Source organism: Pristiophorus japonicus, chromosome 4 (genome assembly GCF_044704955.1).
Source record: "Pristiophorus japonicus isolate sPriJap1 chromosome 4, sPriJap1.hap1, whole genome shotgun sequence".
Taxonomy (NCBI): domain Eukaryota; kingdom Metazoa; phylum Chordata; class Chondrichthyes; family Pristiophoridae; genus Pristiophorus; species Pristiophorus japonicus.
This window is the reverse complement of record NC_091980.1, coordinates 153,542,714-153,566,346: the sequence shown is the minus strand read 5'-3', so window position 1 is coordinate 153,566,346 and position 23,633 is coordinate 153,542,714. Positions and strand designations below refer to the sequence as shown.

Genomic DNA, 23,633 nt, shown 5'->3' with positions numbered 1-23,633 from the left:
CCGTGACCTGCAGTCACCGTTACCGGGACCCATAGACACCGGGACCCGCAGTCACCGGGACCGCAGTCACCGTTACCGCGATCCGAAGTGACTGGGACCGGAGTGACCGTGACCCGCAGTCACTGTTACCGTGACCCGTAGTGACCGTGACCCGTAGTGACCGGAATCCGCAGTGACCATGACCCGCAGTGACCGTGACCCACAGTGTCCGTTACGGTGACCCGCAGTTACCGTGAGCCGCAGTTACCGTTACCAGAACCCGCAGTTACCGTTACCGGGACCCGCTGTGACAGTGACCGTGACCCGCTGTCACCGTGACCCACAGTGACCGTTACGGTGACCCGCAGTTACTGTGACCCGCAGTTACCGTTACCAGAACCCGCAGTTACCGTTACCGGGACCCGCTGTGACAGTGACCGTGACCCGCATTCACCGTAACCCGCAGTAACCATGACCCGCAGTGACCGTCACCGTGACCTGCAGTGACCGTGACCCGCAGTCACCGTTGCCGTGACGCGCAGTGACCGTTACCATGACCCGCAGTCACCGTGATCCACAGTCACCGTTACCATGACCCGCAGTGACCGTGACCCGCAGTGACCTTAACCTGACTCGCAGTCACCGTGACCCGCAATCACTGTTACCATGATCTGCAGTCACCATTACCTTGACCCGCAGTCACCGGGACCCGCAGTCACTGTTACCATGACCCGCAGTCACCATTACCTTGACCCGCAGTCACCGGGACCCGCAGTCTCCATAACCGGGACCCACAGTCACCGTTATCCGCAGTGACCGTGACCCGCAGTCATCGTCACCATGACTCGCAGTCACCGTGACCTGCAGTGGCCGGGACCCGCAGTCACCGTTACCATGACCCGCAGTGACCGGGATCCGCAGTGACCATGACCTGCAGTGACCATGACCCGCAGTGACCGTTACCGTGACTCGCAGTGACCGTGACCCGCAGTGACCGTTATCGTGACTCGCAGTGACCGTGACCCGCAGTGACCGTTACCGTGACTCGCAGTCACCGTGACCCGCAGTCACTGTTACCATGATCCGCAGTCACCATTACCGTGACCCACAGTCACCGTGACCCGCAGTTACAGTCACCGTGACCCCCAGTCACCATTACCGGAACCCCAGACCCATAGTGACCGGGACACTCTAACACGGCATTCACTGATACCGGGACTCGTGGTGAAAGAGCTCACTGTAACTGGACCTGATATATTTTTCATTGCCAAAACAGACATTCCAAACTGCAGCAGCAGCAGAGATTGTTTGAGTTTTTCCGGGACTGCGAGGAGGAGGAGTCGTGGATCTACGAGAAGTGGCAGTTGGTGCGGACAGCAACGTTGGGACGTGACATCACCCAGATCGCAGTGTCGATCCAGAAACACAAGGTAACCCCTAGGATAACCGCAGGCTATGGGCCACACCGCGGGCTACTGGCCTCACCGCGGGCTGGGTGCCTTACCGCGGGCCACACCAGAGGCTGGGGGCCACACCGCGGACACTTCCCATTCCACTGAGTTCCCAACCTGAGCTCTGTTGCTCGGGATGGGTCAGTGATACACATGATCCTGGAGCCACAGCGTGGCCTTGGACAACGTGCACCATTTTCCATACCTCGGGAGGCTACTATCAGCAAGGGCAGACATCTCATCCATCACCCCCTGTGCTCGCTGACCTACATTGGCTCCCGGTTAAGCAACGCCTCGATTTCAAAATTCTCATCCTTATTTTCAAATCCCTCCATGGCCTTGTCCCTCCCTCCCCACCTCGAGATATCTGCATTCCTTTAATTCTGCCCTCCTGAGCTTCCCTGGTTATAATCACTCAACCATTGGTGGCCGTGCCTTCTGTTGTCTAGGCTCCAAGCTCTGGAACTCCCTCCCTAAACCTCTCCGTCTCTCTACCTCTCTTTCCTCCTTTAAGACACTCCTTAAAACATACCTCTTTGACCAAGCTTTTGGTCACCTGCGCTAATTTCTCCTTATGTGGCTAGGTGTCAAATTTTTTGTCTCATCCTACACCTGAGAAGCTCCTTGGGACGTTTCACTGCGTTAAAGATGCTATAATATAAATGAAAGTAGTTGTTGATACTGGAACCAGTACTGTGCAGTATGGGCTTGATGACTCCACCTTCCTGTACTGATATGATTGTGTTGCTCTCTCTAGGCCCTGGAGTCTGAGTTTAACTCCCACCAGTCCATCTGTTACTCGGTGGTGAGGAAGGGTCAGCACCTGTACCAGCGGAGCCTGAGCAGCGAGAGGGAGGTGAGGAAATGGGTGGCCACCCTCCAGAAACAATGGCAGCAATTAAAGGACGAGTTGTCAAACCGGCACTCTCGGCTCCAGGCTGCACTGACTATAAAGCAGGTGAGATATAACTGCAGGGGTGTTGGCAAATCTTCGGACAGGTTCTGAGCCACCCATAGATGCCGCTGGAATCAGAAACCACAAGTGCATGAGTACGATCAAATTATACAGTTAAACCAACCTGTATACACCTGTGAGACCCTGTGCGGAGAGGAGTGGGCAGGTCAGAAGGCCTCCTCGTAGGACTGCTCCTGGGCACGGCCAAAGGAGCCATCAGCCGGTCCAGGCAGCGGGCGGTCGAGGGGGTCGTTCAGCCCGACTGCCTGCCTCTCTTCCGCGGTTACATCCGAGCCAGGGTGTCCTTGGAGATGGAGCACGCGGTGTCCACCGGTACGCTCGCGGCCTTCCGCGAGAGGTGGGCGCCGAAGGGACTGAAGTGCATCATCACGCCCGGCAACCAAATTTTAATTTGATTTTAATGTCTAAAGTTTAATTTGTTTATTATGTCGGTTTTAGTGCCCCCGCCCCCTTTTAGCCAGGGGGCACTTGTATCATTTGTTTCTAGTGCCCTCAAAAACCCCCCCCAAAAAAGGGGCACTTGAAAAGTTTTTGCAGTGCCCTCCTCCCTCCACTTTAATCAGGGGGGCACTTGATTACTGATACAACTAAAAGTTGTAGAGCTGTTGAGCTCCTGGGCCTGGCCAAGGTGGCCATTAACCGGTCCAAGCAGCGGGCAGTCGAGGGGGTCATTCAGCCCAACTGCCTGCCTCTCTTCCGAACCAGGGTGTCCCTGGAGATGGAGCACGCGGTATCTACTGGTACACTCATGGCCTTCCGCGAGAAGGTGCACCGACTTTCTGGAATAAAAAGGGCGCCGAAAACTTACCTTGTGATTCTCCGAGCTCCTCAGGACGTCTTTGGCTCGGCGTGGCGCAGCACAAGGGGTCAGGGACGGAGCCAGGTTCCGGCACTGAAAACAGTGCCGGGACCTCTGCACATGCGCGCAAATGTGCTGTCGCTCCTCGCAGCCCGACGCTCTGCAGTTCAGCCTCCCTCCCCCCCTCCCGTTCAGCCTCACCCCCCCCTCCCGTTCAGCCTCACCCCCCCCTCCCATTCAGCCTCCCCCCCCTTCCAGTTCAGCCTCCCCCCTACTCCCTCCCGTTCAGCCCTTCCCCCTCCTCCCCCCCTCCTCTCCCTCTCCCTCCCTCTCCCTCCCTCCATCCTCCTCTCCCCCTCCCTCCCCTCTCCTCCCTCCCCCACCCTCTCGCTCCTCCTCCCCCTTCCTCCTATCTCCCCCCACCCCTCGTTGTCAGAAACACAGAGAGACACTGACAGAGACAGAGAGAGAGACACTGAGTGGGGAGGCCCGTTCCAGCACGCTGTTGGAGGGCTCCCGTTGCTGCAGTCGGTGAGTAGAAGCTTAATTTTTTATTTATTGATTGATTTTTAATTTTTTAATTTTTTTTGATTGTTTTATTGGTTGATTTATTGATTTATTTATCATTTATTATTGATGATGGCTCTTTATTTGTAAAAGTGAAGTGTTTGTAAACTTCCCTCCCTCCCCCCCACCCCATCTCTCGTTCCCTACGCCTGATTTATGTGTAGGCAAGGTTTTTCTGAGCATAGACAAATCTACACTTACTCCATTCTAAGTTAGTTTGGAGTAAGTTTTCGCTGCCTAAACTTGCAAAACAGGCGTAAGTGGCTGGACATGCCCCCTTTTGAAAAAAAACTGTTCTAAAACGAAACTATTCTAACTGACTAGAATTGGAGCAAACTAAATGGTGAGAATTGCAATTTCTAAGATACTCCATTCTAAACTAGTTGCTCTAAAAAAATAGGAGCAATTCGAGCCGAAACTTGAGCCCAATAAGAGGGCACTCGGCTTTATAGTTTAATTAAATAGTTGTAGAGCTGTTGAGCTGTGAGTGGCTTAGCCAGTCACGTGATATTCACAAGACTCAATAAAACCCCAGCCAGTTGGGTTTATGGGATCCACGATGAGGCAGGTGGTTGTGAGCCTGGTGAATGAACTGGTAATGTGTAGTGTGATTGTTAAACCTTTGCTAATAAACCAACTAGTTCTTAATAGCAATGTGTTGCTATGCATTCTTAAGCAAAGAACCCATGAAGCAAATACATTACAGCTCCCAGTCCAGCAACGCCTCGAATTAAAAATTCTCCCCTCAAATCCCTCATCCCTCCCTATCTGTGTAACCTCCTCCAGCCCTACAACCCTCCGAGATCTCTGCACTCCAATTCTGGCCACTTGAGCATCCCTGATTTTAATCGCTCCACCATCGGTGGCCGTGTCTTCACCTGCCGAGGCCCTAAGCTCTGGAATTCCCTCCCTAAACCTCTCTGTCTCGCTACCTTTCCCTCCTCCTTAAGACGCTCCTTAAAACCTATCTCTTTTAACAAGCTTTTGGTCACCTATCCTAATATCTCTTTACGCGGCTTGGTGCCAATTTTTGCCTAACGTACTTATGAAGCACCGTGGGACGTTTTACTATGTTAAAAGCACCATAGAAATGCAAGTTTTTGCTGTTGTTGTAAAACATCCGCATGAGAACCGAGACTGAAGGGCCGAACTGGTACACAGCATCAGCGCCAACTGGTATACAACCATCATCATCATCGGCATTAAGGAAGACTTACTTCCACTCATGGGGTAGGGAGTAATATATTAGCATGACTAAAGGATTGGCTAACTAACAGAGAACAGAGAGCCGGGATAAATGGGTCATTTTCCGGTTGGCAAACAGTGACTAGTGGGATGCTGGCAAGGATCGGTGCTGGGGCCTCAACTATTTACAATCTATATTAAAGACTTGGATGAAGAGACCGAGTGTAATGTAGCCAAATTTGCTGATGATACAAAAATGGGTAGGAAAGCAAGTTGTAAGGAGGACACAACAAATCTGCAAAGGGATATAGACAGGCTAAGTGAGTGGGCAAAAAATTGGCAGATGGAGTATAATGTGGGAAAATGTGAGGTGTTCCACTTTGGTAGAAATAATACAAAAGCAAATTATCATTTAAATGGAGAAAAATTGCAAAGTGCTGCAGTACAGAGGGACCTGGAGGTCCTTGTGCATGAAACACAAAAAGTTAGTATGCAGGTACAGCAAGTAATCAGGAAGGCAAATGGAATGTTGGCCTTTATTGCAAGGGGGATAGAGTATAAAAGCAGAGAAGTCCTGCTACAACTGTACAGGGTATTGGTGAGGCCACTGCATACAGTTTTAGAAATATAGAAACATAGAAAATAGGTGCAGGAGTAGGCCATTCGGCCCTTCGAGCCTGCATCGCCATTCAATGAGTTCATGGCTGAACATGCAACTTTAGAACCCCATTCCTGCTTTCTCGCCATACCCCTTGATCCCCCTAGTAGTAAGGACTACATCTAACTCCTTTTTGAATATATTTAGTGAATTGGCCTCAACAACTTCCTGTGGTAGAGAATTCCACAGGTTCACCACTCTCTGGGTGAAGAAGTTTCTCCTCATCTCGGTCCTAAATGGCTTACCCCTTATCCTTAGACTGTGACCTCTGGTTCTGGACTTCCCCAACATTGGGAACATTCTTTCCGCATCTAACCTGTCTGTTAGATCTCTTAATTTCCAATGAAAGACGAACTCCGACGGTAGTTTTAACTTTTTAATACTGGCAGAGAGTAACAAACTGCTGGCTGATTGCCAGTTTCTTTGTCTTACTGAGACACATGGTCAAAATGGCTGTACTTTATACCTGGATCAATTTACAGAAAAGAACTCGCCTTCTTTGAACTTATTGGCTCAATTTAAAGTCTTTTAACGTTTTATTGGCTCGCTACCCAAGGTCCGAAAATGTCAAGTTGATTGATGAGTTAATGCAACATGCTGAGCAGCACGTAGTAGCTTTGACTTGGGGGTCTGTGAATTTTCACAGTCTGTCTAAATGAGCCTGTTTGAATACTCTATCAATCCCCCCTTTGATTCTTTCACAAACTGAATCATAAAACTTCAGGTATCACTGGTTAAACATTCTACAAAATAATTTCATACATGTTAATAGAGTTTCCTTCTAAAATTTGTTGATATGTTTCGCCACATGTCCGGACTAGTAGCTTCCACACAAATTTACACCAACCCGAGTTCCATCGTGGCCACAATGGAAGTCTGATTTTAGTAGGTTAATTAACCTTATTCCAATTTAATCCAAATCAATATCTTAATTCAACCAGTAAACCACCTTTCCTTAAGCATAACATAAACAAGCAATATAAAAGTAAAAGGTATTTACATGTAATTCCCTTGCTACCCTACTATTTTCCTTTGATGCAGAGGGTCGGCTAGTAAGAAGTAGGCCTATGCCTAGAATACCTACAATCAATACTGCAGTAAATTTATAATTTTTCGCAAAATGTAATTGTCCTTATTAGATTTCAGCTTCAGTTACGGGTGCTGGTTTAACGTGTGAAGCGTGGATCCAGGCTTTCTTTTCTTGGACTTTAACAGCTGCCTGCGTGGTCAATAACACTTGATAAGGTCCCTCCCACTTGGAACCCAAAGGTTCTTTATGCAACTTTTTCACATAGACCCAGACTCCCGGGATGATGTCGTGTGCTCCTTCGGGTGGATTACCCCAAGCTGCCGATACCTGTCGGGAAACAGAACTAATAGCATTGGTTAAGTTCTGACAGTATGATACCAAAGTGTCACTCATTAAGTGAACATCAGCTTTCCGTAAATCGATAGTTCCTGGCAGCGACATGGGTCTTCCTGTTATAATTTCAAATGGGCTTAGACCTGTAGATCTGTTCGGGTTTGCCCTAATGCTACATAGCACTATTGGTAGTGCCTGGGGCCATGGTGTTCCTTCTTGATGATATTTGGCAAGCCGTTGTTTCAGAGTTCGATTTATTCGCTCTACTTGTCCTGATGATTGTGGATGATAGGACAGTGTAAATCCCACGTAATGTTCAGTAACCTACAGACTTCTTGGCAGACAGCACTGTGAAGTGTGTTCCCTGATCTGAGTCAATGCTACTCGGGACTCCCCATCGGGGAATGTAATCCTTACACAAGACCTTTGCAGTGTGATTGGCTGTGGCTCTTTTAGTTGGGACAGCTTCTACCCATCCAGAGAATCTGTCGACCATGACAAGAATGTTAGTGTATCCTTGGCATGAAGGAAGAGATATATAATCAACCTGCAGATGCTGGAATGGTCCGACAGGGGCAGGGGGCTTCAGTTGGGGCATTACCGTGATGGGTCCAGAATTATTTTTCTGGCAGACCACACAGCGGTCTGTTACCAGCTGGGCATGTTTTTTAAATCACCGACCCCACCAGCTTTTCTGGAACCGTGCTGTCATCTGTTGTGAGGCCAAGTGTCCCCACGAGTGGATCTGTTGGGCTAAAAAAGGCATAAGCGCTTGTGGCGCGACTGGATTGTCGGTAACTCTTTGTCTCCAGACACCATCTTCGCATAGCTTAATTCCTGCCTCAATCCATGTCCATTTTTCCTCTCGGGAGCACTCGCCTTGCATTGTTTGAAGGTCTCGTGTCAGAGTCCTGAGTGCTTTCAATCTGCACATCTGTGTTGGTTCTTCTGGAGGAACGCCCTGTGAGGCGGCATCTTTAGCTGCCTGGTCGGCTAGGGCATTTCCCTGTGGTTCCGTGGTATTTTCCTTGGTATGGGCCTTACACTTCAGGATGGACACTTCCTGAGGTAATTGTATGGCCTCCAGTAAGTCTCGGACTTCTTTTCCATTTCGGATAGGTGTACCTGCAGCAGTGAGGAATCCTCTTTTCCGCCATAACATACCAAAGTCGTGAGCGACTCCAAAAGCATAACGCGAATCTGTGTAGTCATTAGCTGTCTGCCCTTCTGCTATTCGACATGCTTCTGACAGGGCCCGTAACTCTGCCCGTTGTGCTGACGTTCCTGAGGGTAAACATCCTTTTGCCACTACCTCATATAAGGTTGTAACTGCCCATCCTGCTTTTCTGGTACCATTGTCAACAAAGGAGGAACCATCTGTAAACAGGATGAGGTCTGGGTTGTGCAGAGGCTCCTCTGCTGCTAAGGCTGCTTCTTCTGTTTCTTTTAAAATCTCCACGCAGTCATGCTCTTCACATTCTGCCCCTCTTGCTCCCTCGATTCTGACATCGGGAGCATAGTTGCGGGATTAACCGGGCTGGCCCGGACGATATGGAGATTAGGAGCTTCCAAAACTGCTGTCCAGCGGGTCCATCTAGCTGCCGTCACCTGAGACATTCTATTCATAGACAGCAAAGCGTGTACGATGTGGGGACACTTGACAATCAGCTTTTGGTCGAGGACTAGACCCGCAGTGATCATTACCGCTCAACATGTAGCTTCCATGGCCCTTAGGCAACTTCCCCATCCGAGGGCTACTGCATCCAGTTTTGCCGAATAATAGCCAATAGGTCTTTGCCGATCCCCATGTTCTTGTGTCAGTATAGCTGTCATATATCCTTCTTTCTCATGGACAAACAGGGTAAATGGCTTACCACTGTCGGGGATTCCCAGAGCCGGTGCCGAACACAAAGCCTTTTTCAAACTCAGAAAGGATTCTTGCTGTTCTTTAGTGAGGGTGATGGCTTCTTTAGAGGCAAATTTCCCCTTTAAGATATCATTCAATGGCTGAGCAAGCTGTGTGAAGGAGTCAATCCAATTTCTGTTAAAGTTACACAATCCCAAAAAAGACCTTAGTTCCTGAATAGTGGTGGGTTTTTTAGCAGCCCGAATGGCTGCAGTTCTATCCTGGGTAAGTTCTCTCTTTCCTTGTGAAATCTTTTGTCCCAGGTATACAACCTCTTCTTGGGATATTTGTGCTTTGTCGATGCTGGCTTTATGTCCTTTCAGCCGAAGGTGATCCAGCAAAGCTCGTAAATCTTGTTCATGCTGTTCTTCCGTGTTTGAAGCTAGCAGGATATCGTCTACATATTGGATGACAGGGGAGGTAATTCTCGCAAATGGCTTTGTGAAGCCATGTGGAATACCGTAGGGCTGTTGTGGAAACCCTGCGGTAACCGGGTCCAAGTATACTGTTGTCCTTGGACAGTGAAAGCAAACCACTGTCGAACCTTCGGTGCCAGAGGCACCGACCAAAATCCGTTGGCCATATCTATAACCGAGAAATATTTATGTTCCGGTTTGAGGGCATTAAAAATGGTGGAGGGATCTGCGACCAAAGGAGCTTTTTGATCAATACACTGGTTAGCTTTCCTATAATCGACAGTCAAACGCCAAGTCTCATTAGATTTCTGTACCGGCCACACGGGGCTATTGGAGGAGCTATGCGTTTTAATAAGCACCCCTTGTTTCTCCAATTGTTGAATAACCGGTAAGATTCCCGCGATGGCAGTTGGACTGATGGGATACTGTTTAGTGCATGGAGGCGTGGTCCCGGTAAATGATGCAGGCTCCATCTGGAGTAGGCCACAATCGTTCTTATCTTTAGCCCATATCGGGTGTTCCTTCAATTCTTCTTTCTTCAAAGTTCTAATTGACCATGTCACCCGACCATCCTCGAAATGCAACGATGAATCTACTTGGATTAGAACGTCCATTTCCAAAAGGGGTTGATCTACTGGGCCTATCCAGACCGGCGTGGTTAGTTCATGTGGACCCAGCCCTATAAGTACCGGTGTTGTCCTTTTAATTTCCATTTTATGGCCCCCAACTCCATAGGCTGTACGTGCCCTACCATCCAACGACAAAAAGTCTCCATGTTGTAGGGGTAAGCATGTTAATTCCGCCCCTGTGTCTAAAAGACAGTCCACATCCTTATCGCCCACCCTCACAGTTATATATAGCCCATCTCCCCTTTGTTGTATTAGTGCGAGGAGGGGGGCCAGGGTGGGCTTTAATTGTTTTTTGCTATCCCAAATAACTCCTTCTGTTGTTGTATTGTCAGTCGCTTAAATGCTTCTATGAAGTCGTTATTGTATCCCTGGCTGCGTCCTCTACACCCAGCCATGACCTTTCTGTTTTGCCCTGCACGTCTTGGCCCAGTGACCTTCTTTCCCACAATAATGACATTTTCCGGGTAATTTTCCTAATAACTGTTTATCGGAATCCTGGGATTTCCATCCCATAGCCTGTACAGCTCGGACTTTAGCTCCCATATCCCGATCTAATTGGTTACATCGATCCACCAATGCTGCAAATGTAGTTCCTCTACCTTCCCAGTCCGGTAACACGACCTTAAGCATTTTGGACAGTTCTGGCTTTAGACCTGCCACGAAAGCTGCTTTCAGGGGTCCAAACACTTGTTCATCCATTTCCTCATCCGTATTATTCATACCCGAATGTTCTAGCCACATGCATCCAAACCGCTCGTCATACTCCAGGACCTCCTCTGTTCCTTTCTGTTGGCAGGCTGCAATTTTTCCCCTGTCTGTCTTAGCTGGACTGAAGGCTTGCAGCCAGTGTTTCATCGTCTCCCATCCTGCGTCTAATTCTTGCTCATTCTGCCCCAAAGCTTCTTCTACCTTGTCGTGCAATTTTCTTCCCTGTGTTTTTGGCACCATTATGGTCAAAATTTGCACTCCGTCCCAGGGATGAAGTTGATATATATTTCTTAAGCGGTCCAATTGGCCCCACGTTTTTACTCCCCCTTTCTTTGGATTGGGCAATTCCTTGGACCATTTATCAATTTTCTCTGGGTCTGCCGGATCATGAACTAAGTATTCTCCATACACCCTTCTCTTTGATTTTTTGGTTCCGCCCTCATCCGCAGTCTCTTCTGATTTGACCACAACTCGTCTTTTTTTAAACGGGGCAAAGCGCACCCCGAATTCTTCATCATCCTCCGACACTGTATCGTCAGAGGATTCAGAAACCGTATCTATTCCTCGGTCGTGTCTTCGGGTTTGCACTTTTAATTTATCCAAACATGGGTACCCTGGGAATTGATCAATACATTTTCCTTTTCCTATTACTGTCTCTTGACCTAATGATTTTTTCCATTCTTTAATTTCACCTTTAATATCTTTAACTTCCGCTTCCAGCTTTTCAAGTTCAAGCTTTTTCTGTCACAGCTGTGCACAAACAGCTTGTAATTGGTCCTTTGTACTGGTCAGTTCTCGATCATGTTGGGAATGCATTATAATTTCATTCCGGTTTCGGATCTTTCCCATAACGGTTAGGGACCATCTGGTTCGCTCTTTATTTTTCATACGGGTCGTTTTTCCCCAGACCCTTTTAATCTCGTCCAAGGACCATTGTCCTTTGGAGGTTCCGTACTTTTGTTCGATCTTAATACAGGTTTTAGATAAGTTGAATTGTTGCTCTATGTATTCTTTCAACTGTTCGAGAATTAAATCTAAAGAAACCTCAGGTGGTGCCTGCCCACCTTTAACAGTTGTAGGCAATTCTTTGTTGTTATCTCCTGCTGCCATTATATTGAGTTCTTTACTGGGGTCTCGAGTCGTAAGCTTTCTAGCTGATAGGTCGGTGATTAATTAACTAACACACCGCCGAAGTTAGACACCTATGGGAGCTCGAGCCGACTACCAACCGGAGGGTTCGCAAACCGGAGACTTTCGGAATCGCGTAGAAGGAGAGGCGAATTTAGACTTTCGACCGAGGACTTTTTAAAAAAAAGAGGAGTCCTTACCTCTAGATATAGGTCCAATGTCCAAAATTCAGTTTCTTTCCTCAGCAATCCTGTTCGCAGCGCCAAAATTGTTAGATCTCTTAATTTCCAATGAAATACAAACTCCGACGGTAGTTTTAACTTTTTAATACTGGCAGAGAGTAACAAACTGCTGGCTGATTGCCAGTTTCTTTGTCTTACTGAGACACATGGTCAAAATGGCTGTACTTTATACCTGGATCAATTTACAGAAAAGAACTCGCCTTCTTTGACCTTATTGGCTCAATTTAAAGTCTTTTAACGTTTTATTGGCTCGCTACCCAAGGTCCGAAAATGTCAAGTTGATTGATGAGTTAATGCAACATGCTGAGCAGCACGTAGCAGCTTTGACTTGGGGGTCTGTGAATTTTCAGTCTGTCTAAATGAGCCTGTTTGAATACTCTATCACTGTCTAAACCCGTCAGAATTTTAAACATTTCTATGAGATCTCCTCTCATTCTTCTGAACTCCAGTGAATACAAGCCCAGTTGATCCAGTCTTTCTTGATATGTCAGTCCCGCCATCCCGGGAATCAGTCTGGTCTTCGTATTTAAGGAAGGATATACTTGCATTGGAGGCTGTTCAGAGAAGGTTCACTAGGTTGATTCCGGAGATGAGGGGGTTGTCTTATGAAGAAAGGTTGAGTAAGTTGGGCCTATACATATTGGAGTTCAGAAGAATGAGAGGTGATCCTATTGAAACATATAATATAATGAGGGGGCTCGACAAGGTGGATGCAGAGAGGATATTTCCACTCATAGGGGAAACTAAAACATAGTCTTAGAATAAGGGGCTGCCCATTTAAAACTGAGATGAGGAGAACTTTCCTCTGAGGGTTGTAAATCTATGGAATTCTCTGCCCCGGAGAGCTGTGGAGGCTGGGTCATTGAATATATTTAAGGTGGAGATAGATAGGTTTTTGAGCGATAAGGGAGTGAAGGATTATGGGGAGTGGGCAGGGAAGTGGAGCTGAGTCCATGATCAGATCAGCCAATTGGCCTACTCCTGCTCCTATTTCTTATGTTCTTATGTTCTAAAAGTGAGTTCTCAGGTGACTGTACAGTCCAATACGGGAATTACAGTCTCTGTCACAGGTGGAACAGACAGTGGTTGGAGGAAAGGGTGGGTGGGGAGTCTGGTTTGCCGCACACACTTTCCGCTGCCTGCGCTTGGTTTCTGCATGCTCTTGGTGACGGGACTCGAGGTGCTCAGCGCCCTCCCGGATGCTCTTCCTCCACTTAGGGCGGTCTTTGGCCAGGGACTACCAGGTGCTGATGGGGATGTTGCACTTTATCAAGGAGGCTTTGAGGGTGTCCTTTAAACATTTCTTCTGCCCACCTGGGGCTCGTTTGCCATTGTATACAACATCAGCAAAAACTGGTGCTGATCTGACACATTGTTGGCAACACAGCGCATTCATGGTCTGCCTCTTTGTTATTAAATCCCCCCCTCCCCCAGTTTTCTAGTCGTGGTCACGAGGGCAGTGAATGGGCTGCAGCTCTGCACGATATTCGCCATGGTGGAGGGCAAGAGGGCCCAATGCTTCCCACCTGCGTGAACACCTTTCATTCGGAGCAGAGTTCTCTGTGTGGTAATCCCTACATTTCCTCTTGTATCGTAAACCAGCACTTTCATAACAGGGCTCCTGTGAGACACCTCATCAAACACCTTCTGAAAATCCATCTGCACCACATCTACTGCAGCCTCTTGATCGATCCAATCAGTCACTTCTTCATAAAAAACTCTATTAAGTTTGCCAAACACGACTTGCCTATAACAAACCCGTGCTGACTGTTTCTTGATTAACATGCTCATTTTGAAATGCTCACTACTTTTAACTTGAATTAAAAGAAAAGAAAGACTTGGATTTATATAGTGTCTTTCACGACCACCGGATGTCTCAATGTGCCTTACAGCCAATGAAGCACTTCTGGAGTGTAGTCAACGTTGTAATGTAGAAAACACCGCAGCAATTTGTGCACAGCAAGCTCCCAAAAACAGTGATGTAATAATGACCAGAAAATCTTTTTTTTTGTGATGTTGATTGAGGGATAAATATTGGCCAGTACACCAGGGATAACTCCCCTGCTCTTCTTCGAAATAGTGCCATGGGATATTTTATGTCCACCTGAGAGGGCAGACGGGGCCTCGGTTTAACATCCTATCCGAAACACGGCACCTCCGACAGTGCAGCATTTCCTCAGTACTGCACCGGAGTGTCAGCTTAGATTTTTGTGCTTAAACCTCTGGAATGGAACTTGAAGCACCAACCAAAGAATCATAGAATGGTTACAGCACAGAAGGAAGCCATTCGGCCCATCAAACCCGTGCTGGCTCTCTGACTCACAGGCCAGAGCACTACCAACTGAGCCACAGCTGGCACCAATTCAATAGGTGAAGCTTTCGAGAATTGTGACTGTCATAGTTGGGATGTAAATGGAAGATGTCAGTGCATCTCAATGACCGTGTTTCTCTGCACTGTCCTCAGTATTTCACAGATATCAATGAGGCCCATTCCTGGCTACTTGAGAAAGAGCCTCTTCTGCACATCGAGGATTGTGGGAAGGATGAGGCCAGCGCGGACGCCCTCCTGCAGCGTCACTTGCGCCTGGAGAAAGAAATTGCAGCGTATTCCAGCGAAGTGAAGAGACTCGGGGACCTGGCAACAGCGGCTGTGCAGCAAGTCCCTTTAACAATGTGTCAGGTAGCTGCGTCCACTCTGTGTGTGTCTGTGTGTCAATTGCCCAAGGGGGTCGGAGAGGAATTCTCCACAGTACCTTTTCCCTTATTTTTGGGGGCTTCCAGGAGATTACATGGCTGCGGGGTATGGGAAGGGTTTTCACCATCAGTGTGGGGCTGCCTGTCATTTCCATAAGTGCATGTGTACGTGTGCGCCTGTGTACGTGAGTGTGTGCGTGTGCATCTGCACGCACGAGTGTGTGCCTGTGTAGGTGTGTTGAAGGCACACACGCACGCAGATACATACAAAAATGACAGCGCTGCAAGAATCTTGAGAAAGTGGGAACGGAGGCCAACTCACTCACCGACAGTGTAGAGGGAGCTTTACTCTGTATCTAACCCGTGCTGTACCTGCCCTGGGAGTGTTTGATGGGACAGTGTAGAGGGAGCTTTACTCTGTATCTAACCCGTGCTGTACCTGCCCTGGGAGTGTTTGATGGGACAGTGTAGAGGGAGCTTTACTCTGTATCTAACCCATGCTGTACCTGTCCTGGGAGTGTTTGATGGGACAGTGTAGAGGGAGCTTTACTCTGTATCTAACCCGTGCTGTACCTGCCCTGGGAGTGTTTGATGGGACAGTGTAGAGGGAGCTTTACTCTGTATCTAACCCGTGCTGTACCTGCCCTGGGAGTGTTTGAGGTCACCAGTATTAGTAGTGCTCCCAAATGCTACATGTGAAGTAAGGTGCTTAATGGGCAGGAATACCACATGGAAAGTGGGAATCTCCACTGCGAGATTTGGGAAAGGAATTCTCAGATGAGCCTTTGCATCATGCTGATGTAGCACCTCCCTCTGACAGGTCACAGAGCAGTGTGGAGCCCAAAGAGTGTGGCTTCTGGTCCTGCTCTGTATAGGGACGAGAGCAATGCCGGGGATTGGCTGGGGGCGTGGTTTCTGATCTAGGAGTTTGTTCGAGAGAAGCCCTTGCAATTGCTGTTGATGGAGTGAGCCTGTGAACTGGTGAGACATGCTGCTTCTTGTCTGTAGGCAGAGACCCAGGAAAGGAAAGTGTCCGAGAGTTGCTCATCTGATGAAGAAGGAGAAGGACTGGGGATCACGAGAAGAGTCAGTCCTCAAGGTGAGAACGACAAATTGGCAGCAGAAATGCAGCTGCTATAAGTTCGGAATAGGATCACTGAAAGGGGTGAGGTACCTGTGTTGCGGTCACTGCCTGATTCTGTGGCACCATGACACCGAGCATCCCCGAGCTCTGATAGAACCACATTTCCGTGCGTAGCCAGGATGTAATGGTAGTCCTGTGATGTAATAGTACCAGAAGAGGCGAGGGTGCAGGGGCAGCACGGGCCAGCCCACACTGCGATATGTGTGCGCACTAGGTCCGTGCAGCAGAGCTGGTCTCCGGTCGTCTTGGTTAACCCTTGCCACTGGACCAAGACCTAGCTCTGTCAAGCCCGTGTGGTGGCTGGTGTGCAACGGTCACCACACGTTAAAAAAATCCACGCACAGGCATCTTCCACCCTTCAGGATGTAGTTTGGGATCTGGAATATTAGGTCCTTCATTGAAACACCTGTGAACTCATCCCTTTTCAGCGTGGAAGCAAATCATCCTCGGTACGAGGAATCGCCTATGATGATGAGTACCAGTGCGCTGAGCTGCAATATAATTATACTGCGATGCATTCTTCTGATATACCGACATCACTGAGTAGTGTTGCGTTGTAACAGTGTCACGGCGTGCATTGTAATGGTGTCATGGCATTGCGTTGTAACAGTGTCACGCCGTTGCGTTGTAACGCTGTCACGGCGTTGCATTGTCATGATGTGAGACTTGGCCTTGGCCGAGATGTTCTCCATGGTCAAATACAGTGCAGGCTCTCTGGGCTGGCTCGTGTGTTAATAATTGGGTGAGGCAGACTGCCAGAGAGCATGCTGGACAGGGTGCACACAGTCTCCCTACAATCCGGTGACGGTAACACTTCCGTAACTTGTATGTTTGCAGCACGTGAGACCTTTACCGTTACCGAGGTCAATGTTGTGGAGCACAGACCGGCCCGAGACAGCAGGCAGCCAGCGAACCGCCAGGGGAAGGTGAGCTCAGTGCCTGTGACATACGTCACTCACAGTGTGTCTACCATGAGTAACTCGCGGCACACTCTTCACATCACATCGCACACAGTACCCTTCCTTCCCCCCCTCGGTCCCCTCACTCCCCCCCCACCCCACGCCTCGGTCCCCCCCTTGTCCTCCCCCCCCCTTGTCCTCCCCCTCCTGTCCTCCCCCCTTGTCCTCCCCCTCATGTCCTCCCCTTGTTTCCCCCTTTTTATTCCCCCTCTTACATAGAAACATAGAAACTTAGAAAATAGGTGCAGGAGTAGGCCATTCGGCCCTTCGAGCCTGCACCGCCATTCAATAAGTTCATGGCTGAACATGTAACTTCAGTACCCCATTACTGCTTTCTCGCCATACCCCTTGATCCCCCTAGTAGTAAGGACTACATCTAACTTCTTTTTGAATATATTTAGTAAATTGGCCTCAACAACTTTCTGTGGTAGAGAATTCCACAGGTTCACCACTCTCTGGGTGAAGAAGTTTCTCCTCATCTCGATCCTAAATGGCTTACCCCTTATTCTTTAGACTGTGACCCCTGGTTCTGGACTTCTCCAACATTGGGAACATTCTTCCTGCATCTAACCTGTCTAAACCCATCAGAATTTTAAATGTTTCTATGAGGTCCCCTCTCATTCTTCTGAACTCCAGTGAATACAAGCCCAGTTGATCCAGTCTTTCTTGATAGGTCAGTCCCGCCATCCCGGGAATTAGTCTGGTGAACCTTCGCTGCACTCCCTCAATAGCAAGAATGTCCTTCCTCAAGTTAGGAGACCAAAACTGTACACAATACTCCAGGTGCGACCTCACCAAGGCCCTGTACAACTGTAGTAACACCTCCCTGCCCCTGTACTCAAATCCCCTCGCTATGAAGGCCAACATGCCATTTGCTTTCTTAACCGCCTGCTGTACCTGCATGCCAACCTTCAATGACTGATGTACCATGACACCCAGGTCTCGTTGCACCTTCCCTTTTCCTAATCTGTCACCATTCAGATAATAGTCTGTCTCTCTGTTTTTACCACCAAAGTGGATAACCTTACATTTATCCACATTATACTTCATCTGCCATTCATTTGCCCACTCACCTAACCTATCCAAATCACTCTGCAGCCTCATAGCATCCTCCTCGCAGCTCACACTGCCATTCAACTTAGTGTCATCTGCAAATTTGGAGATACTACATTTAATCCCCTCGTCTAAATCATTAATGTACAATGTAAACAGCTGGAGCCCCAGCACAGAACCTTGCGGTACCCCACTAGTCACTGCCTGCCATTCTGAAAAGTACCCATTTACTCCTGCTCTTTGCTTCCTGTCTGCCAACCAGTTCTCAATCCACGTCAGCACACTACCCCCAATCCCATGTGCTTTAATTTGCACATTAATCTCTTGTGTGGGACCTTGTCGAAAGCCTTTTGAAAGTCCAAATACATCACATCAACTGGTTCTCCCTTGTCCACTCTACTGGAAACATCCTCAAAAAATTCCAGAAGATTTGTCAAGCATGATTTCCCTTTCACAAATCCATGCTGACTTGGACCTATCATGTCACCTCTTTCCAAATGCGCTGCTATGACATCCTTAATAATTGATTCCATCATTTTACCCACTACCGATGTCAGGCTGACTGGTCTATAATTCCCTGTTTTCTCTCTCCCTCCTTTTTTAAAAAGTGGGGTTACATTGGCTACCATCCACTCCATAGGAACTGATGCAGAGTCTATGGAATGTTGGAAAATGACTGTCAATGCATCCGCTATTTCCAAGGGCATCTCCTTAAATACTCTGGGATGCAGTCCATCAGGCCCTGGGGATTTATCGGCCTTCAACCCCATCAATTTCCCCAACACAATTTCCCGACTAATAAAGATTTCCCTCAGTTCCTCCTTCTTACTAGACCCTCTGACCCCTTTTATATCCGGAAGGTTGTTTGTGTCCTCCTTAGTGAATACCGAACCAAAGTACTTGTTCAATTGGTCTGCCATTTCTTTGTTCCCCGTTATGACTTCCCCTGATTCTGACTGCAGGGGACCTACGTTTGTCTTTACTAACTTTTTTCTCTTTACATATCTATCGAAACTTTTGCAGTCCGTCTTAATGTTCCCTGCAAGCTTCCTCTCTTACTCTATTTTCCTTGCCCTAATCAAATCCTTTGTCCTCCTCTGCTGAGTTCTAAATTTCCCCCAGTCCCCGGGTTCACTGCTATTTCTGGCCAATTTGTATGCCACTTCCTTGGCTTTAATACTATCCCTGATTTCCCTAGATAGCCACGGTTGAGCCACCTTCCCTTTTTTATTTTTACGCCAGACAGGAATGTACAATTGTTGTAATTCATCCATGCGGTCTCTAAATGTCTGACATTGCCCATCCACTGTCAACCCCTTAAGTATCATTCTATCCTAGCCAATTCACGCCTCATACCTTCAAAGTTACCCTTCTTTAAGTTCTGGACCATGGTCTCTGAATTAACTGTTTCATTCTCCATCCTAATGTAGAATTCCACCATATTATGATCACTCTTCCCCAAGGGGCCTCGTACAATGAGATTGTTAATTAATCCTCTCTCATTACACAACACCCAGTCTAAGATGGCCTCCCCCCTAGTTGGTTCCTCGACATATTGGTCGCGAAAACCATCCTTTATGCACTCCAGGAAATCCTCCTCCACCATATTGCTTCCAGTTTAGTTAGCCCCCTCTTGTATCCCCAGTTGTATCTTCCCCCTTGTGTCCCCCCCTTGTGTGTCCCCCCCTTGTGTGTCCCCCTTTGTTCTCCCCCTTGTTCCCCCTCTCGTTCCCCGCCTCTCGTTCCCCCCTCTCGTGCCTCTCCCCTTGTGTCCCCCCTTGTGCCCCCCCCTTGTGTTCCCTCCTTGTTTCCCCCCCCCTCATTCGTTCCCCCATGCCCTCCCCCACCCCCCCGTCCTTCTCACCCTTCCCCCGGGTCCGATTACCCTGCCTTCCTCGCGCACAGCTGTAAATATCTTGGTACCATTTCTCAATCGGTTCCTATTGAACTACAATCAGAAACTGCAAATGGCAATGGTTTACAGGGCAGAAGGAGGGATTTTGGCCGGTCCAGTGTGTGCCGGCCCTTTGCTGGAGCAATCCAACACTGCGCGGCTCTCTCGTTGTTGGCTGGATCATCCTCAGCTTCAATTATTGATCCAATTATTCAATATCGACCCCAGCACCAAGCATCCCGCTGGTTCCTTTCCTGGCCTCAATCTGTGTGAGTCAGGCCGAGGTTTTCGGAGAGGCCAAGCCGTTGATCCTGTGGCGGTGGTGAGGCGCCCAGAGGTGTGCGAGTCACCAACCAGTATCAGGGCAGACATTGATGACGCAGACAATCCCGCCTCTTGGGGAGAGCACAAATGATAAAGTGGAGGTGGGAAGTTTCAGCCCTGGCTGACGGGGGTGTGTTCTTGTGTTGAGCAGGTACAGAGTGAGATTGTCACTGACCACACTGTTGAAGACAGTCCGACCCGGAGGGTCAGCAAGCCGCGGAGGAGCCGATCGATGCGCCGTGGAACGACCGAGATCCAATTCTCCTCGCAGGCCGAGCCTGACGGGGACTTCAACAAAGCAAGCATTGAGAGCAGCCAGAAACACATCGACACGTCTTACACCGAGCTCTGCCAGCTGGCCGAGGTACAGTACCCTGGTCCCATTCCCCCCTCGTATACCCCCATTAAGTACCCCCCTCGTGTACAACCCCCTCGTGTACCCCCCATCGTGTACACCCCCCTCGTGTACACCCCCTCATGTACCCCTCAGATCATGTACCGCCCCCTCGTGTACCCCTCAGATCATGCCCCCCCACCTTGTGTACCCCTCAGATCGTGTACACCTCTCGTGTACCCCCCAGATTGTGTACCCCTCAGATTGTGTATCCCCTCCCCCCCCATGTACCCCTAAGATTTGTCCCATCCCTCTCTTCCCAGGCCACCCTAGCCTCAGTGGGATCCGGTGTAACTGCAGCCAAGAGGGCGAATCGGATTAGTCCCTGGTCTCTGCTGCTCAGGGATAACCACTAAAAGGGAGCTCAAGACAGTCCTCCCTTCAGCTGCACAGTTCTCTGACCTCTCCGCTCTCTCACCCAGGGGCACCGACTGAAACAGGGAAAGAAAAATGAATACATAGTACATTTTGTCGATTTAATCCCTTTATCATTGGTGACATGAGTTCAAATTCAGCCCCGAGAGCAAGTACAATGTCATATGAGTGATGGATATCAGGTAAGTATAGTGACTGACTCACATCAGGGGTAGAGTTTCCGCTTTGGGTGCAATCAGGAGATTGTGACCAAAATGCAAATCAAATTACACTGGTGAGGTTGCAGTTCAAGTTTTTGAGAATATTTATTTGCATAATCACAAAGTAAAATCTTCAATGAACTGACGCAATCAGGTAGAGAAACAGAACGTAATAGTATTTTTAGTTTCCATTAAAAAGTGTTTCTGATGCATGTAAGAGTGGTAATCTGGTCCAGGTTTATTAATTCAACTGAAAATGGATTTATCAGCACTAAGCATTTTTAATAAGGGTGTCCAGTCCCCTGCCTGTGAGTAACCTGATTTTAAATCACTGCAAATTACTTTTTTAAAAAATACAGAACCATTTCACAGTTTCATTAGTGTACATTAGTCAGTTTATTGATAAAAAAGCATTTACAATATGCCCAATTGTGTCAGTGCACCTAAGAAGATGAGCACAATTTCACGAACCTTCCCGAACCAGCGCAATCGGTGAAACCTTGCAATTTTGAGCTGGAGGTGGTGTTGGATTTGTGGGCGGAGTCTGATCCGAGGTAATTGCATCTTAAACCAGCGTAAAAGGGTATAAACACATTTTAGGTACAAGTCACATTTAAAATTCCCAAATCGTTTGCACTGTTTCGGCCGAATTTGCCCACGTTGCACTGATATTACTAGTGTACACAAGCAGAAACTTTATCCCCTGGTGTATAATATATACACACCACTGCATGGCCTGTGTCAGTTATACCTGCACAGCTGAATAATATATACACACCACTGCATGGCCTGTGCCAGTTATACCCGTACAGCTGTATAATATATACACACCACTGCATGGCCTGTGCCAGTTATACCTGTACAGCTGAATAATATATACACACCACTGCATGGCCTGTGCCAGTTATACCCGTACAGCTGTATAATATATACACACCACTGCATGGCCTGTGCCAGTTATACCTGTACAGCTGAATAATATATACACACCACTGCATGGCCTGTGCCAGTTATACCCGTACAGCTGTATAATATATACACACCACTGCATGGCCTGTGCCAGTTATACCTGTACAGCTGAATAATATATACACACCACTGCATGGCCTGTGCCAGTTATACCCGTACAGCTGTATAATATATACACACCACTGCATGGCCTGTGCCAGTTATACCTGTACAGCTGAATAATATATACACACCACTGCATGGCCTGTGCCAGTTATACCTGTACAGCTGAATAATATATACACACCACTGCATCCCCGTGCCAGTTATAACTGTACATCTGTATAATATATACACATCACTGCATCCCCGTGCCAGTTATACCTGGACAGCTGTATAATATATATACACCTCTTGATGGCCTGTGGTAGTTACACCTGTACAGCTGTATAATATATACATACCACTGCATGCTCTGTGCCAGTTATACCTGTACAGCTGTATAACGTATACACACCACGACATGGCCCATGTCAGTTATACCCGTACAGCTGTATAATATATACACATCACTGCATTCTCTGTGCCAGTGATACCCGTACAGCTGTATAATATATACACACCACTGCATGGCCTGTGCCAGTTATACCTGTACAGCTGTATAATATATACACACCACTGCATGGCCAGTGCCAGTTATAACTGTACATCTGTATAATATACACACATCACTGCATCCCCGTGCCAGTTATACCTGTACAGCTGTATAATATATACACACCACTGCATGGCCAGTGCCAGTTATACCTGTACAGCTGAATAATATATACACACCACTGCATGGCCTGTGCCAGTTATACCTGTACAGCTGAATAATATATACACACCACTGCATCCCCGTGCCAGTTATAACTGTACATCTGTATAATATATACACATCACTGCATCCCCGTGCCAGTTATACCTGGACAGCTGTATAATATATATACACCTCTTGATGGCCTGTGGTAGTTACACCTGTACAGCTGTATAATATATACATACCACTGCATGCTCTGTGCCAGTTATACCTGTACAGCTGTATAACGTATACACACCACGACATGGCCCATGTCAGTTATACCCGTACAGCTGTATAATATATACACATCACTGCATTCTCTGTGCCAGTGATACCCGTACAGCTGTATAATATATACACACCACTGCATGGCCTGTGCCAGTTATACCTGTACAGCTGTATAATATATACACACCACTGCATGGCCAGTGCCAGTTATAACTGTACATCTGTATAATATACACACATCACTGCATCCCCGTGCCAGTTATACCTGTACAGCTGTATAATATATACACACCACTGCATGGCCAGTGCCAGTTATAACTGTACATCTGTATAATATATACACATGACTGCATCCCCGTGCCAGTTATACCCGTACAGCTGTATAATTTATACACACCACTGCATGCTCTGCGCCAGTTATACCTGTACAGCTCTATAATATATACACACCACTGCATGCTCTGTTCCAGTTATACCCATACAGCTTTATAATATATACACACCACTGCATGCTCTGTGCCAGTTATACCTGTACAGCTGTATAATATATACACACACCACTGCATGGCCTG

The 23,633-nt window shown here is 47.8% G+C and overlaps 1 protein-coding gene across 1 annotated transcript in view; it reads left to right on the top strand.

Annotated features, from left to right (window-relative positions):
* The window catches only part of sptbn5 (spectrin, beta, non-erythrocytic 5), a 635,480-nt gene that overhangs the window by 101,953 nt on the left and 509,894 nt on the right, over positions 1-23,633 (top strand). The window contains exons 10-15 of the mRNA XM_070878655.1: positions 1,256-1,409; positions 2,188-2,388; positions 14,472-14,687; positions 15,710-15,787; positions 16,709-16,786; positions 20,224-20,439. Of these exons, the coding sequence (XP_070734756.1) occupies positions 1,256-1,409; positions 2,188-2,388; positions 14,472-14,687; positions 15,710-15,787; positions 16,709-16,786; positions 20,224-20,439 (943 nt within the window). The remainder of the gene's footprint in view (positions 1-1,255; positions 1,410-2,187; positions 2,389-14,471; positions 14,688-15,709; positions 15,788-16,708; positions 16,787-20,223; positions 20,440-23,633) is intronic.